This window comes from Trachinotus anak, unplaced genomic scaffold, assembly GCF_046630095.1.
Source record: "Trachinotus anak isolate AG129_WGS33_773 ecotype Australia unplaced genomic scaffold, CSIRO_AGI_Tana_v1 ptg000034l, whole genome shotgun sequence".
Classification (NCBI taxonomy): Eukaryota; Metazoa; Chordata; class Actinopteri; order Carangiformes; family Carangidae; genus Trachinotus; species Trachinotus anak.
The window spans coordinates 469,586-495,370 of record NW_027273885.1 but is presented as its reverse complement, the minus strand read 5'-3'; the positions used below and the strand labels follow the sequence as shown (position 1 = coordinate 495,370).

Here is a 25,785-nt window from a genome sequence, read left to right as displayed (position 1 = left end):
ACCTCTTTGACCATTTTTGGATTAGCCTGGAGTTAGGGGCGGAGTCAGGCACTGCCAAGATGGCGGTCGCAAAGCAGCTCACTCCTGTGGGTGATGTCACGGAGGCTGCATGCATCACAGTGACATCAGACTGAAGAACCAGGTTCCCCCAAACTCTGAACCATCAGTGCTGCTTCCACTGTCACCAAAGCAACAGCTTCACTCACAACCAGTGTTGATCTTTATTGTTGTTAAATTTCCACAGGAGGTAAAATGATGATGGTAAACTACAGTTAAACTTCAGTTAAACCACAGATGTGTTCAACCTGTTTTCACCTGGACCTATTTAACTGTATCATTACACACTGGTTTCCTCCCGGTCCAGAGTCAAACCTGCTGTTGTCAGACGTCCCTCTGCTTCCTAATGAACGCTGCTTTCTGGACCTGTGAAGATGATGAGGAGCAGCAGAGATGAAGCAGAGGGAGGACAGAGCAGAGCACAGTGTCTTATTGATTGTCCTCCTCTCTGACACCTCAGCCCTCCTCTGTAATTGTGATTACTGCTCCTCTATTTTGGGCTATTTGGGGCTGTGGCAGGCAGCCATTTAAACAGCTGACCTCAGTGCAGCTGCTGATTCTGCCCAAGTTACCTGGAAGTCTCAGGGCCTGTGTCTGTGTCTGACCCCGTCTTTGTGTTGTGTTGCTGCACAGTGCACAGCTGAAAGGAGAAGAAGTTGTTTCCGTCCCACCACTGCAAAATATTTCTGCTGATGCAAAGTCATGATGTGACAGTTACATGACTCTGCAGAGGGCTTTTAATTTGAAATGACAGATGTGGAGACACATGGCGACAGGGGAGAGAGAGGAAGGGAGATCTACCTCTCTGACATTAAGACAGATTTTATTACCTATTGATCTTCACTCTGACCACTGCTGTGGGACACATGCACCACACACAACAACCCTTCATGTTCTTTCCTTACAGCCAATCAGACGTTGCATAGAGCAGTGACATCAGTGTGCACACGGTCACACAACAGCTACACACACTGTGAACAGCTCACATTAGCTCGCCTGCTTCTTCTCTATCACACAGACATGAACACACTCACCTGGTGCAGTGACCAGCTGCAGCACATGAACCTGCCTCACACCTTCACATGCTCAGCTCAGGACTCCACACCTGAGCAGCTCAGCTCAGGTTACACTTCAACACACCTGTACCTGAACTGTGACATCATCAAACTCAAAACTCAACAAACAGACGTGAGTGTGGTGACAGATACACGTCACATCCAGTCTGTAATAAGAATCTAACTGCTTCAGCTGTGGAGTGGATTCATGGCCACGGTTCACCCACAGTAAACAAAGCAGCTCTTCAGTCTCAAGCTCAGAGTCTGAATCCGCTCTGAACGAAGACCGGAACCAGCAGGACCTGGTCTGATCAGGATCCAGGATCAGTGTCCTGTTATTTATTGACCTATATTCTTCAAACTTGAAGGACTAAATGATGAACTTCTGAATATGTATGAATAGAAATATGAATATGTAACTCTATATGTACCACTGATATTGCATGAATATAAAAATATAATACTATAATATAATGTCCAAAGACATGATATTATCATTTAACATTTAACAGTTCTGATTAGTTAATTATTAGTGACTCGTCCTGGAGCCAGGAGGATCTTTCTGTGAGGACATACATCATATCATGAAGGTTTATTTGATTATTGTATTTATTTACTTATGATGTTTACTAATAACTTAATAACAGGTATTGATCCCTACAGGCTGATCTACATATGAAACCTGTAACATGTGGGAATGGATCTTGGTATGAATATTAATGAAGTAGTTGATGCACCTGAAGCATTAATTAACTGTGTCACTATGTGGAGTTTCTAATCCTCTAGTCCTTCATGGATTAGATCATAAACAGTTCTGTTAATTATCTTCTGTTTCAGGTGGGATGAGGTGATTGGTTGTCAGCTCACAGCCCCTCCCACTGGCGATGGGTCTTCGTTGTTGGAAACCATTTGGACTGAAACGCTCCAGGACGACCCCAGACAGTCCAACCCACCACGGCTCACCTCCTCCACTCAATCTAACAGTCTGGGCTTTGTTGTGACATCACAAAGTTCCAGAAGTCCTGACGGCTGGTTTTAAGGCTCAGTTTCTGAATACAGGCTGTGTGCATTTCTCTGTGGACTGAGGCTTTGATACTTTCACAGTATTAATATAGCTACATATTATATATTTATTTATTTATATATATTTATATTTATTTATTTATATTTATATATATATATATATATATATATATATATATATATATATATATATATATATATATATATATATATATATATATATATACATACATACATACATACATACATACATACATACATACATACATACATACATATATATATACATACATATATATATACATATATACATATATACATATATATACACACACACACACACATATATACATATACATACATATATATATATACACATATATATATATATATATATATATACACACACACATATATATATATATATATACATATACATACATACATATATATATATATATACATATACATACATACATATATATACACATATACATACATACATATATATACATACATACATACATACATACATACATACATAATATATATATATATACACACACACACACACACACACACACACACACATACATATCTATATATCTATCTATCTATACATATAGTTTGCTGTCAGTCAAACCTCCCAGAGACGTCTCTGCTCAGTCTCTTGCTGCACAGTCGTCAGGAGCTTTTATTTGTTTCTGTCCTCACAGACTCAGACAAACCCACTGACCCCTGATTTAAAACACTCATCAGATCTACACCGGTCTCATGGTGATTCAAAATGGTGAAGGTGACTGTTCAGTTGTTGAAAGTGGTCGTTTGTCCTTTATTTGCAGAAGCATGGTCACCCCCTCTTTGATCAAATAGACCGATAGACATGTTCCTTCACTGAGTTCTGGCACCTCCTCATCAATATCTGCACTTGACCCACATAGAGCTGTGATGAGTAGAAACTCTCCAGATCCATTCATTACACGTCTCCCTCTTTCTTTCACACCTTCTCCTCCTCAGTCTCACTCCTGCCTCCTCTCTGGTCTCCCTGCAGGTTTCTCAGAGGCACTTTGGCTGCACAAGTGTAATATCTCGCTGCTGTGAAACGCCATTAAGGTCAAGGTGTGTAATGAAGCTTTATCATGGCATGAATAGTTAAAAGTCCTAGGAAATCACACTCAGCTCCGCTCACCGGTCTCGTCAAGGAAGAGGAGGCAGAGCAGGGGAGCAGAGGAGGAGGAGAAGCTGCCTCCTCCAGATGCAGGAGCAGCTGGACGGAGAAATAAAGTGTTTTCTGAAGTCAAAGGACAATGATGCTGCTGCAATAACCTGTATTTGTACACATATATGAACCTACACATACACACACAGGTTTACACACTCAAACACACGCAGCTCTGACTTCACTCAGAGGTTAATGGAGGCTCCGGTCCCTCCAGAGGGAACAGGGACGTGTCCTCTGAGACTTTCTGGAATCATTTGGAATCATTTGTCTCAGAGCAAGTTGAAATGAAAACGCTCACCAGTGAATCTGGACCTCACTGAGAGGCTGCAGCTACAGCAGATGGTGAGTTTCCTTCACTCGCTCTGAGCAGACATTAAAATACTGAACCATCAGAGCCTTTTGTCAGATAGAATGAGGTGTGATGGGGAGGCAAAGCGTGCCCCCACACACAGATACACCTGGACAACTGTGGAAAACACACACACTCCAAAATATGCCTTTTACAAGACAACTCACTTTAAAATGATGAATATGAAGAGTGCACTTGCTCAAAATACTCCCATGACCATAAAGTGTTAAAAAACATGAAAGTCTAACACAGACAACAACCTCAGGTCTGAGACATGAAGCTGAGAGCTGCAGTTCCTCTAACGACCACTAGAGTCTGGCTCCAGCAGTGAGTCAGTCCCAGAGACTCCCATGTTCAAATGTCCAACTTTACAGCAGAAAGAAACATGTTTACAGCCTGGTACAGAAACTGTTCTGGTCTCTAGAGATCATTTCCTCCTTCATGACACCTGTACGGCTGAATTTATACAACTCACCTGTTTACATTTTATTAAGGACTAAAGTGATGGAGGATTGAGGACGTGGCCTCTTTGAGTGACAGGTGATTGAGCATATGCACTGAAGTCTCATCTCCACCCACGCTCCATGTCTTTGCCTATATTTGGATTAGCTGGGAGTTAGGGTTGGAGTAAGGCACTGCCAAGATGGCAACGGTGGATCAGCTCACTCTGAGCTTCAGAAACCTGCGCGTGACGTCACAGAAGCCACGGCCATCTCAATTATTCCTTGTGACTCATTTTCCAGATTAATTTCTTGAAGCTCGTCCTGAAAAAATTAAATCCTGTGTTTCTAGCTTCCTTTATAATTTTATAATATTCAGCTGCAGACACCACTCAGGATACTGGACCTACCTTCCCTATGCTCATTAACCTGATCAAAGTCTCAGACTGTCAACATGCTGCTGCTGACAGAGTCTGAAGCCTTGGTCACATAAGCAGTGAAGAAGCTTGAACATAATTGGCCCTTCTTGAAGTAAAGGGCCGTTACAGAGAAGTAGGTGAACGAGCAGTTTCAAGTGCTTTGTAATTACAAAGCATCAGTTTTCTGTGCAGCAGCTCGTCCACGATGCTGCAGACAGGCTGAACTCTTCTCCACCCTCACAGTCTGAGAACAAGATATAATGAACTTATCTTTCCTGCTCACTGGCAGAGTGCATGCTATCATTACTGAAAATGAGATTTGCTCTGCACACGCTAAAAGATAATTGACCTGGAGACTGCTCCAACCAGAAATCTCCCCCCGGTTACAAATCAAGGCCTCGTTCTCTGGATCAAATGACTGGGTCCCACCGAGTGTGGAGGGCTGTTTTAGTCTAACACTCCATTGCAAATTATATTCATCCCACTCCACACATCCAGCTATGTCACAGTTTAGCCCTTTTATGTTACCTAGAGATTATTTGGAAAGCACCATTTGTGCACATTTATTCTGAGGATGGACCAAAGTGTTGTGATAATAAAACAACCACAAACTGCTACTTCTCACTTTTTCCTCTTTATGTTCAAAGAGCTGAAGTATCTTCACCTCAGTTCTGGGACAAGTGTGTGTCTGTCCACATCCCCTCAGGTCTGCTGACTCCATACAACCACACAGCCTCTGAAATCTCCTGCATCCAAAAGACAGTCAACCACCAACTCTACTACAACTACTAAACTACTACATGTACAAAATACAGAGGGAGCATTAACACCTGTTATAAACTTCCGTCGAGGGTGTTCTCCTGGAAAAATCAGCCCACAGGCGACATTTAGTGGGCGTAGCAATGACGACAGGAGCAAAGGGAAAAGTGTGGTGACGTAGTTTATAGAGCGACAAAGTCCACGTCAGGAGGAGGTTGGGGGAGAGCGGTGTTCGATTCCCATGTGACAGTAGCAGTTTATGTTGTTTCTATTATCCATGACCGTTCACTGTTATTATTGTAACCATGACAACAAAGACTGTCTAATGTAACCATGACAACCAATGTCTGGTACACCTGCTGCTGTAGGGATGCTGCGGTCAGAGGGTTGAAAAAAACACCTGCGTTGTTAAGGTTTCTGCCCCAAGTGAAGGAGTTCAAGTTTGTCGGGTCACAGTCAGGGTAGACGGAGCAGGAGGTTCACAGTCGGATCGGTGCAACGCCAGCAGTAATGTGGACGTTGTACCAGACAGTTGAGGTGAAGAGGGAGGTGAGCTGGAAGACAAAGCTCTCGATGTACCAGTCGATCTTCGTTCACCTCACCTGTGGTCACGAGCTCCGAGTAGAGACCAAAAGAATGAGATCTGGATTCACGAGGCTGAAATGAGTTTCCTCTGCAGGTGTCTGGACTCAGCCTGAGAGACAGTGAGGAGATCTGACATCAGGGAGCTCGGAGTAGAGTCCCTGCTCCTTCATGGTGAAAGGAGCCAGCTGAGGTGGTTCAGACATCTGGTCAGGATCCTCCTGGACACCTTCCTCCAGAGGTTCTCTGGGCAGCTGGGAGAAGACCCCGGGGTAGACCCAGAACTCACTGCAGGGATTACATGTCCCATCTGGCCTGGGAACACCTCAGGATCCCCCAGGAGGAGCTGGAGAGAGACGTCTGGACCACTCTGCTGCCACCATGAACCAACCCTGGATACACAGAAGAAAATGGACGGATGGACGGAGGACTGGTTGCTGTTCTGAGATGGATGAAAACAACCTGTTGCTGTGGGAAGTTCCCTCTTTTTGTTCTCCGGATCTTTCCTTTTATATTTCTCTGGGCCCATGTTAATGCACCATGAGCAGGCTCACAGTGATGACTGCAGAAAATACAGTATCTCTATACAAACCTATTATAGATGAAGAGAAGCAGAACACGTGAAAGAGGGGTGACTGTTCTGGGATCAGGTCTGAGTCAGGGTTTACTGTGTGGATCTTCGTTGCAGATTCTCCTCATGCTCTTTGCAGCGTGCACTGATTGCCTGAGGATGTGGAATTCTACATCCTGTAGAGCTGATGTCATTATTGCTGGTGGCAGGAGGGGATTGATCCACACAGTCAATTTACTGCTTTTAGCTTATCTCAGAATGAATTTCCATTTAAAGTGAAAATTTGTCTTCATTTCTACAACAGAGGCATTTTCAGTCACCAGCCTGCGGCTCCACAGCAGCAGCTTGTTTTACAGCTTGTTCATGTTGTTCTGTGAAGAGGCTGCGTTTAAAAAATGTTCAGATTCAAATCGATCTTTGAATGATCTGATAATGATTCATAAACCTGAAGTTCTTGTTTAAATCCACTGAAGATATATACACCTGGTGAATATGATGGATCTTTTTAACTAGTCGGGGTTGTTGACTTGACACGGATTGCACCATCTCTGCAGTAAGAAACCACTTGTTGGTCGTGTATAATTAAAGTCCAGTGTTAATGTAACTGCTTCGGGTCAATTCTTCATGTAAACATTAACTTTAATAATAAACCAGGTCTCGGGTGTCGTCTCATCTGGACCTGGACTCATGAGAATTATTACATTTGACTGAGTGTTTCTGTTTAACTGACACAGCTTTTCTAGACTTTATGACACTGGACACATGATGCTACTCAGCCAATCAGAGTGAGATACACACACACAGGTAGACAACAGTCAGGTAATGTGTGGGAGTGGGATATAAGAGGGAATCTGTTGAGTTGTGTTGAGATTGTTTTTTATAAAAGTGTTTGAGACTGTTCAGATGTGAAATGAACTATTAGAAGATATTATCTGAACCTACTGACGCTCTTCTGTTCTTTACTGTTGTTTATTTTATCTGGGATGATGAGAATTTCATCAGTGAGCCTCGTTAACGTGGTCCAACTGAAAATGACTCAGTTTATTCAGCCTGCTTCCTCTTTCATTCCTCCCCCACTGTGTAGAATTTCTTAAAACTTCATTAAAAAGGAAGTGTGAGTAAACTGCAGTTCATTAGCCAGAGAGTCCTTCACCTCCTTGCCTCGTGCAGGGAGAACAACACTCACACCGACGTGATGTCCGTACGTCAGGACACAGAACAGTCTGACTCTGATAGGAGGGTATACCCAGGGGTTGCATTAGCCTAGCGAGCTAATAGACAGTAATGGATAAAAAAGTCCTTTGTTTTAGCAGGAAGTAACAATGAAATAAAAAATCTCTTTTACGAGAGAGACCTGGCCAAGTCAAACGTCTGTACAACAAGTACACGTCTCATTTAACAGATTCTTTTTGATGCACTTCAGATCGTCAGTGGATATAAATGCATCTGAGTCCAGATCTTCGTGCAGGTTGCAGGTGCAACATAAGAACGTGCAGTTTTACCTGGACCAGAGCTGAGGCAGAGGAGGAACAGAGGTCAGCTGGAGTTTACACACTATCACTCTGTTAATAAAAATATACCTGTGCTGTTGTTGCCTGTGATTGGTCAATGATGTCCAGCCGACCAATCCATAATGAGTGCAATGGTGAGTAAGAGACTTTGCTTTAGTGATAAAAAGTATTGCTGTGTGGAAACCTGCCTGTGATTGATTATGGACATCTCCATAATCAATCACAGGCAGAAAAGCAGCTTCCACTACATTTTTTAGCATTAAAAGGGAAATAATCTGCAGGCAACGATCTGTATTGTTTATTATATTTAATGTTTGTTGTTTTTTTCTTAAACAGGAAGTCTTCATTACACACAAGGTTGTGGATCTGCTGAGTCACTGACTGAGTTGCATTGTGGGACATGTTTTTGGGTTGGACCCACACCAGGGACTAAAAGAGAAGAGATCTCATTCACAGCTTCATTTGGACCATTGCTTGTTAAACTGGTCTCTAACCTCACAGAGGAGCCTCTTTAACAAACAGGAAGTGATGGAGCCGAACATGAAGCAGGTGTTAACAGGTGCGAATTCCCCTCACGTGACTCGTCTGAGCGTGAGCAGTGAGTCTACTGCTGGAGTCGCTCCAGCACCGTGGGCTCCAGAGACGAGGGAAGCCCAACTGTGGAAGTACATTAATTGTATATGACGCTCTGTACCTGAGAGGCCCCATTAAGCTCCTGCAGCCGACTGCAGACAAGCGGACCGAAGCTCGTCGGGCAGCAGAGACACAGGACGAAGCAACAGAGCCGTTCACTGACAGGCCTGATGGGAGTCTCTGTTCCAGTGGGCAGCGGTTTATCTTGTTTCCAAATCAGATACATGACTCAGCATGCAGCTATGACCACAGCAGAAACTGCTGCTGTTTCTGTCCAATCAGATGTCTCTTTGAAGTCTGAGAGGAAATATAAGTTCAGCTGAAGTGAGTGAGGTCATGAACTCACAGCCAGGTGACAAGGTTTCAGATCTGCAGTTCAAAGGGTTTAGCCTCATTGATAAAAGCACTTTCACTACTGTTACCGTCTTTTATTATTGTGTGTAGTTTGATGCAGATCTCACGTTTTACATACCTGACAGGTTTTTCTACATTTTATGGGGAAATTATTGTGTGTGGATTACACACGGTCACTAATGTTAGAATCATGTGTCTGAACAATAAACATCTGGATTTGAACAACTTGATGGATTTCAGTGTTACTGTCAGAGGATCTTTTGTTTTATTATAGTTGGAATTATATTTTATTGTTGCTGCAGGTTCTGAAGCTTTGACAGAGACTGAGGTAGAAATAAAACTGACGGAGCAGACTGTCCACATCCTCCAGTCATCTGTGCATCCAAATTTCTTCTCCTACCGACCACCCAGAGTAGAGGACGTGGTCGTCCTGTTAACTGTCAATAGATAAAACCAGGGATTACATATCTCATCGGGCACAGGGGCGACTCCCCCATGAGTAGCTGGAACCTGAGTTTGGTATCATCTGCAATTTTAACACAAACTCAAATTCCTCCCTCGTGGTTGTTTGTCTCTGTCAACCAGTCAAGTTTCAGGAAACGTGGTCACAGTCTCCTTCCTGAGTTAAAGCACTGAGTGATGGCCAGACGTGTTTTTACAGAACTTTATGATGTCATGGTGAGGTTGACCTTTGACCTATGTATAAAATGTCATCACTTCATTGGTTTATCTTTACAGACACATGTTAAACTGTGTCATAATTAGTGAATGAATTCATACGATACGACCAAAAACGTGTTTTGACCTTTGACCAAATTCTGATCAGTCTGATCAATCTTTGAGACACTTGTTGATGAGATATGAGATGATGATGGATGTGTCAGGTACATCAGGCCTCATCAAACAGGGTCCTTCATATTCTTATTGTCATATTACACTCAGAGCCTTAATGAAAAGGTTTTATTGATTGGCTGATTGATTGACGGATTTATTTGATTTATTTATTTATCGCTCGCTATCACTATTTGCTTATTTGTCGCCCTCAAGGATGAAAAAAAATATTAAAAGGTTTGTATTTTGACACATTATTATCTTATTACCTTGATATATTATTTGAACCCTGGAGACGAAGCTCAGCTCACATGTCTTTGTCTGCAGCCGTTTTATTTCCTACATGGCAGAATATGATAAAAATGATTAGTAACTATCAGAAGCTGAACACCTGAGAGACGCTGTTTGATTTGATTATGGGCACTTCGGTGCAGCTGATGTTACTCAGCTCTGCTGCGTCCCCATTACCATCACACCATTAATCACAGTAAAGGCGACTCTGGGTGCTGGACGTGAGACGGGTAGATCCAGAAAGCTGCAGTTCAGCCCTCAGTTCTAAAAGTGCTAAAAGACAAATGCAGGGTTTGTCTGACGGTTCTTCTCCCGTCATGTGAAGCCTCAGGTTTGGTATAAGATCCATTTCTGTTCCTTTCATGAGGTCATTTCTTTCTCTACGTGTCAGCTGTTGTAAGGAAACATGCTGTGGTCAGTGGGGAGCGGGAAAGAGACAACATGCACACATGTTTATAGGTTTATAGGACTCTGAGGCGTGCAGGGAAGATTGTAGCTGACTCCTCCCACCCTGGACACAAACTCTTTGAGACACTCCCCTCTGGCAGGAGGCTGCGGTCCTTCAGGACCAAAACCTCTCGCCACAAAAATAGCTTCTTCCCATCTGCTATTAGCCTCATCAACAAGCCTAGAGAGCCCCACTGTTGCTGATCAATTGCACCAATCACCAGAAAAAATTCCTTGTATGTGAAAACATACTTGGCAATAAAACTGATTCTGATTCTGATTCTGATTCTGATTCTGGTGCATTAGCCTGGCAAGCTAACAGATGAAATACAGTGAATAAATCTTGGGTCATGGGTTGGATTTGGGTCTCAAATTAGGCAGAACCACCAGGGTTCAGATCAGGCCTGCAGGTATGCCGGGTTCAGGTCTCGTGCAGGACTCTCCTTTATTAGCAAGAGGAGGACGTGTTCAGTGGTCCATCAGTAACAGCTGATTACACCTTGTGTCGGACTCAGTCACCTCAGCACTTGCTCCAGGACTTTATAGGTAATAATAAGGAAGTGCCATTAGTGGGACAGATTAACTTTCCAAAATGTGGAGACAGAAGCCACCACTTAATAAAGAAGCAAATGACCTGGTTGAAATGACCTGGAGAGAAAATCACAGAGCAGGTAAAGGGCAAAACATTTTCATTCCACCCATAAGTCATGCTAATGTGCACAGAATGAAAGTGGACCGTGCCCCCAAAGAGATGTGGTGTGGGGAAGGTCAGCTGAATATCAGACTGAGCAGAGGGATAACTTCAATCAGTTACAAGTAATGACTGAGTGGAGAAACAGCAGACCCCCCTGGGATCAGAGGCTCAGCTCCAGTAGCTGTAGGGCAGCGGAGAGGACGACGCAGCTCCCAGAGAGTCAGATACGATACTTTAACCCATGTTACTGGGCGTTAGAGAACCACAAAGGTTCAGACGGCCAGGACGAGGAATCACCGGCAGAAACTGAGGCCAAGCTGTTGTGGTTTGACCTGGAGGATCCTGCAGGGACCAATCACAGGTGACATGAGGAGAGAAGGCAGGTAGACAGGAACTGAAGCAGGTAGAATCCACATTACAAATCTCTGTCTAACTGTGCTGCCACAGGGCGTCTCTTTCAGGACAGTCTGGTTGTGTTACCTTGTTCCATCATGTATTTACATCTGTGTCTTTGGGGGGGGGGGGGGGGGTCACTGATCAACAGTGAGGGTGGACACACACACTGAGGACGATGCTCAAGGTCACATGACAGATTTAAGGTTGGAGTGGGCAGTAGTGCTCAAATGTGTCAAAAATTCCATGATCACCATTAATTATCATGTAGTTCAACAAATCTGAGACATCTGCTCTGATGAGTGGCTGCGCTGATGTTGCTAACAGATTAGCCTTCTGCTAACCGCAGCCAGAGGCTCTCGGCTGCAGCTGCGATGCTTGTGTTGCATGTATGAAGCGTGTGCATGTGAAAGCAGAGCTGCCGCTCCAGCTTTAACCCTGTGGACTGCAGAGCTGCTGTCTCTCCTCTTTCTTCCCTCACTAACAGAGAGCTGGGTGAAGGAAGCTGAAAGATGCTCAAACATTTCAACCACGTTCAAACTGCTTCTCATTCTTCCTGCTGCGGTGGAGTCAGAGCTGTGCTGTCCGAAGGGTGTTCAAAGATAAGAAGCAGGAGGAGCAGATATACTGTCCTCCACCTACAGCAGGACGTGAACAGATGGACAGCTAGAGACTGATTTATGTGTCGGGTTCCTCGGGGACACTGCAATTACTGCGGTGGCAAAGTTTCAGTGACAGTGAAGGCATGGATGAATGGACTGGATCACAGCGGTGTTCAGATTAGAGCAGGAGACTTTCAGACTCAAAACAGAGGCTGACTTCAAGAGTGAGGAGTAATTCAGTCCTGCAGGCTTCAGAGTCTCTCTGATCCAGATCCCTGTGATGAGAAAGTGCAGTGAAATGATCTCTACTGACAGGAGTTCAGTCGCGATGATCTGAGGAACGTCCAGAAAGATGTTTAAACCTGAGCCATGAGCTCCAGGTGACAAACAGCTCTGCTGTCACAGACACTGACAGAGCTGAGTGATGGGACTTTAAATCAATATCATGATTATTTCAAATCAATCGATTATGATTAATGATCAGTTACTTTACTGCTTTTTTATTCTCTCTCTCTCTCTCTCTTTGAGCTGAGCTGAGCTCTTCATCTTCTTCAGTGTAACCTCTGGTCTGACTGATAAAGAGCCAATCAGGAGGCGAGGCAGGTGTGTGAGTCATCGTTTCTGTCCGTCCAGACTACAACACAACCTGGAGTTTTAAAACGGGTCCAGCAGCGTTTCTGAAAGTCTCTGTTTTAGAGGCTGAAGACTCTGGAGGAGAGTGGACGGAGGAGGAAACAGAGAAGAAGAAGAGATGAGCTTGAAACTGAAATGCTGCTGAAACACTCTCCACAGGTTTCACCGCTGTCAGATGTTCCTCTGGTGATTCTGAACGTTCAGCTCTGCTTTAACCTGCAGCTGATTGGCTCAGCATCCAGGAAGTAATGAGCTAAATAAATAAATAAGTGAAAAGCTGTCGCCCCAATTAAGATGACAAGGTGAGTGAACACACACACACACACACACACACACACACCTCTTATTTTTTAGTTCTGTATTACAGCATCATTCCTAACAGTAATAAAAACATTTTCTTACTCAAGGTTAGACAGGTGAGAAGCTTCCCTGTGCAGATCATCTGATGATCAGTCAGATGGATCAGCCTCTGTGGCTGTGACGTCACCGTGTTCAGTTACTGAGGTGAAGACAACAATATCAGCTCATCGTCCTCAGTTTATTGAATCAAACCTGACTTTGTTTCCTGACTCTGAGTTTAAATCCAGAACTGAAGTCGGTGTGAATCTGTCAGAGGTCAGAGGTCATTCTCACATCTGCAGCTACATGGGTGTCACCAGATGTGCTTAGTGGAACCATCTTCAACAGTGACAGAGGATTTATTTCAACCACAGACTTCACTCAGCTCATATTTATTATGTCTGGACCCCCCCCAGCAAGAACCCGCTCTCAACAGTGACCCCCCCAGAGATGGAGGACATGAGAACAGGAGCATCAAGAACCACTGCCTCCTTACTCCCTACACCATGTCCTCTGATCCATCCCTGTTTCCTTCCTCTCCTCCTCATCTTCCTCTTAACAGGACAACACCACGTTTTTTTCTCACTTCTGATGGAGCACAGCTAACAGTTTCCCTCTGCTCCCAGTCTTTGTGCTAAGCTAAGCTAACCTCAATCTGTCCAGCACCCACAGAGATAAAACTGATGCTTCTCCTCACTACATCCAACACATCTCTATTATCTTAGCTGAGTTTACACAACATCACCATGGAAATCAAACCCACAGGAGAACAAGCTTCAGAGCCTCAGAGCCTCAAAGCTTCAGAGCTTCAGAGCCTCAGAGCCTCAGAGAGGAGGAAACACTCCGTTCTTACCTTTCCAAACTGTTCAAAATACTGCTTCACATCTTCAATTACTGTGTTGGCTGATAATCCTCCTACAAATATTTTCTTTGTTCTCGTGACCATCTGGGGAGGGAGAGAGAGAGAGAGAGAGAGAGAGAGGTTAACCCTTCACACAGCAGAGTATCATCAAGCATCATCTCTACTACTGTGTGTGTGTGTGTGTGTGTGTGGGTGAGACAGAAACAGCTGCTGGAGCTTCAGCCAGGTGGAAATATGGACGAGCTCTGCAACACTGAGCTGATGACTGTCACCGCTCAGGTCACATGGCGCTGCACTGACACCAGCCTGCGTGGTGACGTCACTCCGACACACACTCCCCACTGCAGATGACTCTGGAGGAGCCCAGGACCTGCACCCCCCCAGGACCTGCACCCCCCCCAGGACCTGCAGACCACAGGACCTGCACCCCTCCAGGACCTGCACCCCCCCAAGGACCTGCACCCCCCCCCAGGACCTGCAACCCCCCCCAGGACCTGCACCCCTCCAGGACCTTGAGGGGAGCAGACCCCTCCCACCTTGAACACAAACTTTTCACAAACTTTCATCCATCAGGACCAAAACCTCTGACTATAAAAACAGCTGTTTCCAACCATCTGGAGGCCGGAGCATCTCCGTCTCTGTGGACAGAGGACGACACCTCGTGAGGACCAACGAGCTGTGACGCTGAGCCAGAGGGTGACATTTATTCTTTCATCACCTGAAAAGGTACAAAGCTGTGAAATCAGAGGACGGAAAAACTAATTCATTATGAAAAATATCACGATTTTCAATATTATCAAATATCAGCCTGAGTCACCTGAGAGGAGAGGAGAGCAGAGGAGGAAACAAGAGAGGAGAGGAGAGGAGAGCAGAGGAGAGGAGGAAACAAGAGAGGAGAGGAGAGGAGAGGAGAGGAGAGGAGGAAACAAGAGAGGAGAGGAGAGGAGAGGAGAGGAGAGGAGAGGAGAGGAGGAAACAAGAGAGGAGAGGAGGAAACAGGAGAGGAGAGGAGCCTTCCTCCTGCTGATGCTGCTGTTTCAGGCTCCTTCAACTCCCATTATGACTGAACTCCATCTTTTCCCTCTGCGTCTGCTTCCCTTGCTCCTCTGAGAATGTCAGCTGTCAGGCCTGTCCATGAAAGACTCACACACACTCTCACACACACACACACACACACACACACACTCTCACTCAGACACACACACTCACACACTCTCACTCAGACACACACACTCACACACACACACTCACACACACTTGTACTTCCATCTTTGTGAGGACACTCATTGACATAATGCATTCCCTAGCCCCTTACCTGAACCTTAACCATCACACCTGAGAGCCTAACCCTGACCCTAACCCTGACCCTAACCTTAACCTAAACCTAATTCTAACCATAACTCTAAAACCAAGTCTTGACCCTCAAAATGTGATTTGAAGGTGTCTCAAAAAGTGAGGACCGGCCAAAATGTCCTCACTCTGTTAGTAAAATACTTTTTTTGGTCCTTACTATGTAGCAAGTACAAGTACACACACACACACACACACACACACACACACACACACACACACTCTCTCTCTCTCTCTAATGACCCAGGAGCCAGTCCAGGTCCTGGCTGAAGGTCCAGTCTGGACCAGTGCTGACTGAACATGTGAAAGTCTGAATTAAAAACTCTTTATTTATAATTTCAGTGTTCAGACAAACAAACCAGAAAAACACTGATCAACATCCTCGACCGTGTTTCTGTGTCGGGCTGCAGCATCTCAGATTTAAACATGGAGACCAAACCAAACACAACTACGGCGGCCCAGACAAGTCAACACAATGAAAAAGCTTGCGTTGTGGCTTCTGCGTTGTGTTGATCCGTCTGGGCCACCGTACTGGACACATGGCCGAACACACGACAGTATTATTTGATCACAGGCCAGATCAGGTTTGGACGCAATAACCTCTGCAGGTCCACGTCCTGCAGCAGGTGCTGCTCTCAGCTTCACTCCTGCTGATCTGGATTTTATCAATCTCTCAAAAATGGCAGCAGGTAAATCAAAGCTTCACACATTTTAGTTTGAGCTTGAAGAGAATTTTTCTGTCACCACTGAAATATGTCTGAGCCTGAAGGACAGGACAGGGACGTTTCCCTGCTGCCTCTCACTGGCACCAGTCACACTGCTGGTGTTAAAGCACAGGTCCACAACTGTTCAGTCTAAACTCTGTCGGGGAAACCACAACCACACACACACAGACTCACAAGGTGAAGACAAAACCAGCAGCACATCACAACTGCTCACCAAGCAACAGTTTGAACCAACTCATTCATGTTTGTGTGACTCTGGCTTCTGTTTTTACATCATTACACTGGACAGGTAGGCTAGGCTAACGCTAGCTTAGTTAGCTTTCATACCACTTTATCTCGAGGGTCCACGATGCTATAGATCTGTCTGTCGTCAGTGCAGCAGCTCAGTTGAGATCTCCTCCTCTTTTTAACAATTGAAGATTATTTTTTTAAAACTAATGTTTTTTTATGGCTCTGCAGCGACGGCCAGGACCGGACGTGTGGACACGATATCTGAGGAACACTTTGACACAACGTCTTCAAATCTGGCACAAACATTCACCTGGACTCAAAAATGAACAAAGTCGTTTGTGGCCATGTGAACACGACATCTCCCTGATATCTATGGACATCGTTAAAAATCCATCAACATACATCCATCAAACACTGGACTCCAGTGGTTCTGGTTTTATCAGTGATCCTGCTTTAGTTTGTATTGATATTTCATTATATTAAATGACTCTATATTATCATGATTTATTTGTCTGCATATATTTTTGTGTCTTTTTCATCATAAATTTATGGAACAAACATCAGGGCTTCAGTAATCGCTCTGTTATTTTATTGATCCCACATGTGGAAATTCTTTTCTTCCAGCTGCTGAAAAAAAACAACAAAAATAAATAAAACGCCTCAAAATACTGAAAGAAACATGAATTGAACAAAATTAAAGAAAATGGCAGTCGACTGACTTTCCCTGATTCTCAAGTTATTAAATCAGTTTTTTAGAGGAACACTTGTTATTCACAACAGTTGTCTTGACTTTGTGTTTAGGAACTTTTATGGCCTGTAGTCAGAAACAGATGTGAGTGGTCTGAGCCGGGGGAGGACGGGGTCTGTGGGTTTGTAATAAGTAAGAGGAGTGACAACTCTTTTTCATATCCCTCCTCATGCAGCAGTGAGGGAGATCTAATTAAGATCCTTCATTAGATGAGGATCTTTATCAACCAGCTTCAGCGCTCCCACAGAGCCCAGCTGAATCTCTACCACTGAACTGAACTGCGGGAAATCTGAGCTTTCTTAATGTTGGTGACAGTCCAGGCTGATAAGAGCCAATCAGGAGCCACCGTGGGCATCTAGATCATCGTATCCAAAGGTCTCTGTTTGTGTCCGTCCAGACTACAACACAACCTGGAGGTTTAGACTAAAACGGGTCCAGCAGCGTTTCTGAAAGTCTCTGTTTCAGAGGCTGAAGACTCTGGAGGAGAGTGGACGGAGGAGGAAACAGAGAAGAAGAGACGAGTTTAAAACTGAAACAGAGAAGAAGAGATAAGTTTTAAACTGAAAGTTGTCAGTGTGGGCGGACTGATCAATGACTCCTGCATCTCCGTCCTACAGCTACAACATGGCCCCTCCTCCTCACAGGTGTGATAAACTGACCTGTTCAGCTCTGCACCACCACCTCCGCCCTACAGCTGATCGTAGTGATGAGCGTTGATCATTACAGCAGAGAACACACCTCATCTGGCCCTGGCTCAGGTCCTGCTTCTAGTAATAAGTCGCCCAACAAAAAAAAAATATTTGAACATTCATAGAAGGAGATCGAGAAAAAAAAATAACAGAATAAATGAGGCGATGATCCTTAAGCTATTATAAAAAATGTACCTGCTAATTAAGCTCCAGCTTCAAGGGAAATCTTGGAAACTTTTGCCAGGAAGTTAGAAGCACTTAACAAATGACTTAGACCACTACGCTGGAGGCCAAATACATCTTTAAAGTGCCTGTTCTCCCTGCTGTGTTCCTGCCTCTGTCCCCACGTTACCATTTATGGACATAAGGAAGCAGAGATGAGTGCTCGCACCGCCCCCTCCTGAGATCCTGAACCGTGGGAGCAGCGAGGGAGTTATCGACGCTCCTCATCAGGCGAGGTCTGATAAAACTCGTCAGCGGCTCAGAAGCTGCTCGATAAAGTTTTCTGTGTGTAGATGTAAAGGAAGAGGAGTCTTCCTCACTCTGAGTCATTAAAGGCTCATTTAAATGGAATTTGACCAGGAAGCTCAATTACTGCAGAGCAGAGATAACGTCACCCTTCTCTCTGCTCTTCTATTACAGCGGAGGGAACAGTCACTATCCTCCTCTTCCTCTACACCTACATCCTCCTCTTCGTCATCTCTCTTCATCTATGCCACACAACCTCTCCAACCTGAACGACAGCTCGTTTTCTTCTGTAATGTGATGAAGGTAGATGCGCTGCTCTCAGTGCAGCCCACGTGTTTATTATTGTAACCATGACAACCGAGGTCCGGTTCTGCTTATTTCAGGAGACCCTGCTCTGGGTCGGATCAGACGGTTGGTCATCGCTTCAGATTCGTTCCTGATGTTTCTGTTTGTTCTGATGTTTTCAGTTTGAATTTGTTCATTAAGTCGTCAAACCGACCTGACGTCAGCGGCTCCAGCAGCTCAGCTCAGCCGCCATAAATCCAAAACACAGTTCTTCTTCTTCTGGTGTTTTTTGGTGGTTAGCAAACAGCCTTTTGGTTCACGACCGCCACCTTCTGGTGTGTGAGCGCTCATTGGTTGGAAACAGACTTCAGCAGACTCTCACCGGTCGTTCAGGTTGGAGGACGAATAAAAGCACCTGTCAGTCAAACCCATGACAGTTCAGCAGCCGCACAAACTACATCCTTCAAAACCACCACAGTCAAACCAACACGTCTCTGAAACAGTTTCAGCACAAACTGAACATCAGAACATTTTTCATCAGAAAAAAGAAAACGTGCTGAAAAACTCTGAAGTAATTCAGACTGATGATCAGCCTGCTGTTCATTAAAGAGACTGGTAAATAAATAAAGGGATGAGGGGGAAGGACAAGTGGAAGGACAGAGACACTTGATAAAAGAAAAAGTTTTTGAAGGAGAGGAAACTGTCAGCAAAGATAGGAAAAAAGAGGAGAGCACTCACACAGCTGCAGAGCCCGGAGGCCAACCAGCTGCCACACTCCCTGTGGCACCTACAGGTCAGCAGGCTGACACACACACACACACACACACACACACACACACACACACACACACACACACACACACACACACTTTGCACTCTGAATTTTCATCACAACACTCCACTCCAAATACTAACCGTATTGATATTATATATCATATTCATACAATATTTGTATCCATCTTTTTGCACTTTCCATTTACATATGCATATACATAGTATATTATTATTTATATCTGCCATTCTGTATTTTTATTTCTTTCTGTCTACCTCTGTATTTTATTCTATTGTATATTTTGTATTATAATACACCGGACAGCTGTAACAAACTAATTTCCCTTCGGGGATGAATAAAGTCATCTATCTATCTATCAATCTGTGCTGCTTTCACAGACATTTCTAATTGTTCAGATTTCTTGTGTTACTGGGAGCAGGTTCAGGTTTGTGGCTGGGATCATGTGATCATCAGTGTCCAGTCCACACATTAGTGTCATGTGACATGTAGTTTCCTCTCACTGATGGATCAGACCTGAACGTCTGAGTGGGTCAAACCGACTGCGCTCAGATCAGTGTGTGTTCTGCTGACAGCAGGATGTTAACAGTCTGAGGTCAGAGAGGAGCAGCAGCTCCACCCTCAACACACACCATCCATCAGCTGCTGCTTCTACTAGGACTGAAAAAAACCACACACACACACACACACACACACACACACACACACACACACACACAGACAGACAGACAGACAGACAGACGCGCTCTTCCATCTATTTGAAGGTAAATGGAGCAGCAGCTCTGTCTGCATCTGATAAGACGTCTGAAAGTGCAGCATCAACAGCCTCCCTCAGTGGGACTCAGTCTGTCCTGCATCAATCACAGAGCGTCCACCCACCTCCACCCACCTCCACCACAGCAGCCTCACTCAACCAGTCCTCCAACATGAACAACTTCAGCCCTTTGATACGACCCAGAGCAGTGTCTCCTGAAATAGCGCCCCTATGGCGGCAGGCGTACTGGACCGTGGTTGTCATGGTTACAATAATAAATGCAGACTGTACTGCGAGTGACGTACTGTCAGATCCTCTCCTCTGATTGGCTGACTGACCTGTTGTTACCAGAGCTCCAGAGAGAAGCCTGAGAGAGGAGATGTAAAACTACACTGAGGTGGTTTTGGTTCTTAAACCACAGATTTATCTTCTGATGAGATGGGATCAGTCTGCTCCTCTGGTTCTTCAGGTGGAGCCTCCTCAGTGTCTGACAGTCTCCTCCAGCTGATGAGCGAGTCGGGAGTTCGTTCTTTTCGAGCTCCGCTGCCCTGTAGCCTACACATTGATTCTCCTGTCTCACCGCTTATTTCAACCACTTGCACACAGCTTGTCGTGGAAGGAGAACGAGGGGAGGCAGGAGGTGATCTCTGAGTGAACGCTGCAGATTAGATCTGTTATTCTGAGGGTTTCACAGCTCAGTCACATTTTACAAACAGGTTTCTGGATTCAGCTGTTTTCAAAACAACAGTGATAAAGTTTCAGTTCAATTCACTCTGAAACAAACAGTTTTCACATGAATCCAGATTTCGATACCTGTGTTTCTATCATGTTCAAAGTAACTTCATCCTCAGTCCATTACAACTGAAACCTGAATGAATCTACAGCAGCAGATGTTTGTTCAGGCAACACATGAACTGTCACCTTCCAGAGCGTCTGTAATAACTGGGGTTGTCACAAGAACCGATACTTCCGGTACCAATTCGATACCAACTCGCAAAAAATACATCGATACCTTTTTTCTGGAACCGTCAGAACCGAATATTCAACTTTCCCGCGGAGAGCCGCGTCGATTCTTGGCGGAAGTGACGCGTGTGAGCAGCACAGAGCAGTCAGCGGCGCTGAAGAAGAAAACCTGAGAGAATAACTTTTATATGCAGCCTGTGGATAACAATGACAGGGGCTTCAGCAGGGGGGAGCGGAAACAACACGTCGGCTCCGTGACGAAGCAGGTGCGAAGAGTCGCGAGTGGAAATGTTTTGCATCGGAGGCGGATGAATACGGAGCAATTCTAGACCCAAACAAGCCGACATGCAAACAGTGGCTGGTGTTAGAGGTTTTAGTTATGTGAGATCAGGCTCCACACCACTGTAGTTTAGTTATTTATCTGCATATTTATAAGAAGAAGAATGTTGTTTGTTTTATATACCTGAAGGCTCCATGCCACTGCTGTTCTTTTTTGAGTGTAAATAGTTGAATATTGTTGTTATTTATTACCATAAAGCACAGTATTGCTTGTTTTTATAGTGGTGTTAAATACTTGACAGTTTAAAGCAGTTTTCAATAAATTAGAGAATTTAAAAGTACATGGGTTCTGTTTTTTTTGTTTGTTTTTTTTTAAAGATATTTTTTGGGGCATTTTTTGCCTTTATTGACAGGACAGCAGAGAGTGACAGGACAGGGGCAGAGAGGGGGAATGACCCGCAGGAAAGAGTCAGGCCGGTCAGGAGTTGAACCAGCGCTCACCTGCTGAGAGCATCTGCTCATGTGGTACGCGCCCAACCACTCCGCCGTCGGGCCGCCGTGGTTTTTTGGGTTTTTTTTTAATTGTGGTATCGAATTAGTATCGAGAATCGTGGAAAATCACAAGTATTGGTATCGACTACTGAAATTCTGGTATCGTGACAACCCTAGTAATAACAGACTGATACAGAAACCTAATATGACATTTACAGTATGTCCACACATAAAGACTGATGTTATTATCACAGATATAAATATATGAAGATTTAAGTTTATAACATATGAAATATCCACAGTGATTCTCCTTCAGAATCTATCATCTGAACTCTGACCTCTGAGCCCCCCCCCCCTTCAGTCCACTCACAGATGAACTCACTCGTCCCTGATTGGAGAATATCAAACAGATCACAGATGGATGATAATGACTGCGCTCTACAATATTTAGGAGACAAAGGTGACTGAGAAAATTAAGGCTGAGATCAGCGTCAGCTTTGTTCTCTTCACCAACACATCGTGTTTGTTTCAGCAGAAAAAAGACTAAACTTTATCAGATTAAACCTCAGCTCTGCAGAAACTCCTTCAGGATGTCTTCAGACATGAAAAGTGATGATTGGTTCAGTTAATATCATGGTAAGCCAATCAGAAGCAGGGTAGGGGCGGGTCTTCACAACCTCAGATGTACAGTTATATGATTGTATCAATATATTTTATGTTTCAGGTGTCAGTGATGCTGAGTCAGTTTCTCCTGATTCATTACCATCAGTATTCAAATCTAACAAATTAAAAGTTGTTTCTGTTCCTGTGTCTCTGTGGTCACAGTCACATGTCATAGTCTGATTCACTCAACTGTTTTCATGTCACACACACAACGTCTGATAATTCAGAGCTCTGTCATCCAAGCAGCAGAACCTCTGGAACTTCCTGTCAGAACCTCAAAGTCTCATTCTTTTATTTTGGAGGCTAATCCCTGAAGAGGAAGTGATTCTGTGTGTAACTGTTGCTGCCATGATGGATCCACAGCAGCAGACACTGATGAGACTGTGTCTGTCGTTCACTCTCGACGTGGATAAAAGATAATTATCATCTTCAGGTGGGGGGGGGGTCCTAACCCCCAGAGGCACAGGGAGGCTGCGTCTGATAAACCGTCTGTCTGATCGTGTGTCCGTGTGTCCGTGTGTGTGTGTGCGTGTCTGTGCATGTGTGCTGCTCTTTGGTAATCACAGGACAGAAATAGTCCACAGGGGCTGGCACACACAAGCACAGAGCAACACCCCCCCACCCCCCAATCCCAGAGCTAAATATAGAACTTTTTCCATGCAGTAGCAAAGTCACGTCTCACACACACACACACACACACACACACACACACACACACACACACACACACACACACACACACACACACACACACACACACAGTTCTTCCACCAGAATAAATAAAATCCTGAATGACCCCATCAGTCTTCAGCCTGGTTTCAATCCACAGCCTCTGGAGTCAAGTTCAAACTCAACTGTCCTCACAAACAAAGCATCATTTATTATTTATTTACATCTATGAATCAGAGCAGGGGGAGGAGCTTACAGACAGACCAGGGGGAGGGGCTTACAGACAGAGCAGGGGGAGGGGCTTACAGACAGAACAGGGGGAGGGGCTTACAGACAGAGCGGGGGGAGGGGCTTACAGACAGAGCGGGGGGAGGGGCTTATATACAGAGCAAGGGAGGGGCTTAGAGACACAGCTAACATGATGAAGTTTACCATGTTTAATGGATAGATAGATGGCTGTGTTAGCATGCTAACATTAGCACTAAACACAGTTGGTGGGAGTCAGGTGTTGTGTGTTTCAGCCTGATGAAGGCGCTGGAGGAAAAGTGGAGAAACAAACTGATTTAATAAGCAGCACTAACACTGATGTCTGCTCATGACTGATCTCACATGTGACAGTTTCATGGAGAAGAATCCTACAGGAACCTCGAGCGTCTGAACTTTTATGGCACAAACATCCAGGCTGATTTCAGTGTCAGGAGAAAATGTTGTAAACAAGAGAGCAGGTGTCGGAGAGCAGAGAGGAGACGAGTGAAAATCATTCAGCCACGGACGCCTCAAAAGATTCAATTGCTGCTAATCAGAGCTGCTTGTTATCTGGGAGCAGAGTGAAGGCATCCAGAGGATTTATTGATGACTACAGTGTATTTACAGACTGAATGTGAATCACCCCCCAGCCTCCATGTTCCACGAGCTGCAGCTCCTCGCTGGACATCACTGATCAGCTTTATCTGGGAAACAAATCCTGATCATTAGTTCACATTCTTTCTGCAGACCAATAACACCAGGTGGAGATTCAGACACATGCACAAATAACTACAGAGAAAATCAAAGTTACTGCACAAACAGGTTCTTTGACACTGTCTAAGAGTTCAGGAGATAATGACTAACACCTGAAAACACAGTCACACAAACAGGCCCTGTCCCTCTGATGAAGATCAACTGTTTCACCTCGTTAACGTCCACACGATGTTGTTCTATAATAAAGACACATGATGATGAAATAATCAGTCGACACCATAACTGAGTGTTTCCACCTTGAACCAATGACAGTCTCATAAACACAGATTCAGACAGTCTGGGATTCATACGTCATAGAACCTCAGGAACCAATCCTGTCAGCCTGTGGGGACGGGGGGTCGGGGCTAAATAAACCTGAAACCTTGTCAGTACAGAGAGCCAGAGTTAGCATTAGCATTAGCACAACCACTAACACTGTGTCAGCCACTGCCAGTTACAAGCTAACAGACAACATAAACAAATAAAAGATGCTAACTACGCTAACTGTTCTGATCCGTCTGCTAGTCTCTGATTCTGGTCTCAACAGACTCCTCATCTGAGTCTGGGTCTGACTGAGGCTCCAACATGAGGCTGAGTCTCTCTGATGTTTCCTCCTCTAACATCTTCATCCTCTCTGCTCTTTCACCTGGACACCTGGAGCCAGCAGGTGGTGGGCGGGGCCAAGGCCTGATCCAGGTTTCTCAATCAAGAAGTAACCTGCGTTATGATGTTGCCCCCCCAGAGGAGAACTCAGACATTGATCGGTGGGTGTTAAACTCCACTGTGCATGTTTTAACTGTCTGCGTGCTTCCAAAGCAAAGACAAAGTATAGAAACACAGAGGGAAGACTTCCTGAATCAGTCATGTGACCCACACTGCTCCACGCTGCCTGCACCTCTGTCAAATCTGCACCTTGTTTTACCCTTAAATCCTGACAGTGACAGGGGAAGAAAATCCCTGGTAAGCACACAGGGAGAGTGTGATGCACTGCTGGTATGATGATGAGGTTTCATGACCAACAGAGGGCGGAGAAAAAATGAGGACGTCTGTCTGTTTATTATGAGGCAGACAGACCGAGGCAATCTGAATGCAGCTGTGTTCAATGATGATGATGCTGCAGCGGGAGGAACAACCTGAAGACAGACCACTTCCTGCTGCATCTAACAGCATCTGAACAGAGGAATTATGGGACAGCGCGTTCAACAGTGGTGAAACAACATGGATAATAAAGTGTTACTGACCACAAATTTTTTACAAAAACAAATAGCCGAAGTTCAACTTCTGTCACAAAACCATATTGTTATGTTTCCTTGGGCATTTTTAAGTGGTTATATCATTAATCATCAATTATTTTATCTGAGTGGGAAAGTTTCTTGAAGTTCTTGAATTTGATGTGAAGATTGACAGGATTTTGCGAAGTAAGATCATAAGATCAACAGGTACATGAGCAGTAATGCTGCACCTGTCTGATGAATATACACCAGCCCTCTGCTCTCAGGTATGGATGTGTGCACATATCCATGTAACGTAATGTAAAATCAAAATGCGACTGGCATTCCCCACAGGAGACAGCAGCCTGAACACTACAGGGCGAGAGCACGAGGCATGCCAGA

General features: G+C 44.6%; 1 protein-coding gene and 2 long non-coding RNA genes across 19 annotated transcripts in view; 1 reads left to right on the top strand and 2 right to left on the bottom strand.

Moving 5' to 3' along the window:
- Positions 1 to 25,785, bottom strand: part of LOC139614492 (uncharacterized) — a 157,359-nt gene that overhangs the window by 82,433 nt on the left and 49,141 nt on the right. The gene's annotated exons all lie outside the window — the stretch shown is intronic.
- LOC139614486 (RNA-binding protein Musashi homolog 2-like) overlaps positions 1 to 25,785 on the bottom strand; it is a 131,663-nt gene that overhangs the window by 82,433 nt on the left and 23,445 nt on the right. For 15 of the 16 annotated variants that reach the window (XR_011687054.1, XM_071471809.1, XM_071471805.1 and 12 more), the window contains exon 6: positions 14,059 to 14,151. The exons of the other annotated variant lie outside the window; for it this stretch is intronic. Coding sequence is in view for 14 of the 15 variants with exons in the window: in XM_071471809.1 (XP_071327910.1) it covers positions 14,059 to 14,151 (93 nt within the window). In the remaining variant the exon portion in view is untranslated. The remainder of the gene's footprint in view (positions 1 to 14,058; positions 14,152 to 25,785) is intronic. 16 annotated transcript variants of the gene reach the window in all.
- On the top strand, positions 20,279 to 21,874 carry LOC139614477 (uncharacterized). Of its 2 annotated transcripts, none has more exons than XR_011687052.1 (2): positions 20,279 to 21,336; positions 21,768 to 21,874. It is a non-coding gene; the product is annotated as an uncharacterized lncRNA (long non-coding RNA). The 2 variants fall into 2 exon arrangements; XR_011687051.1 differs by having other exon boundaries at positions 21,763 to 21,874.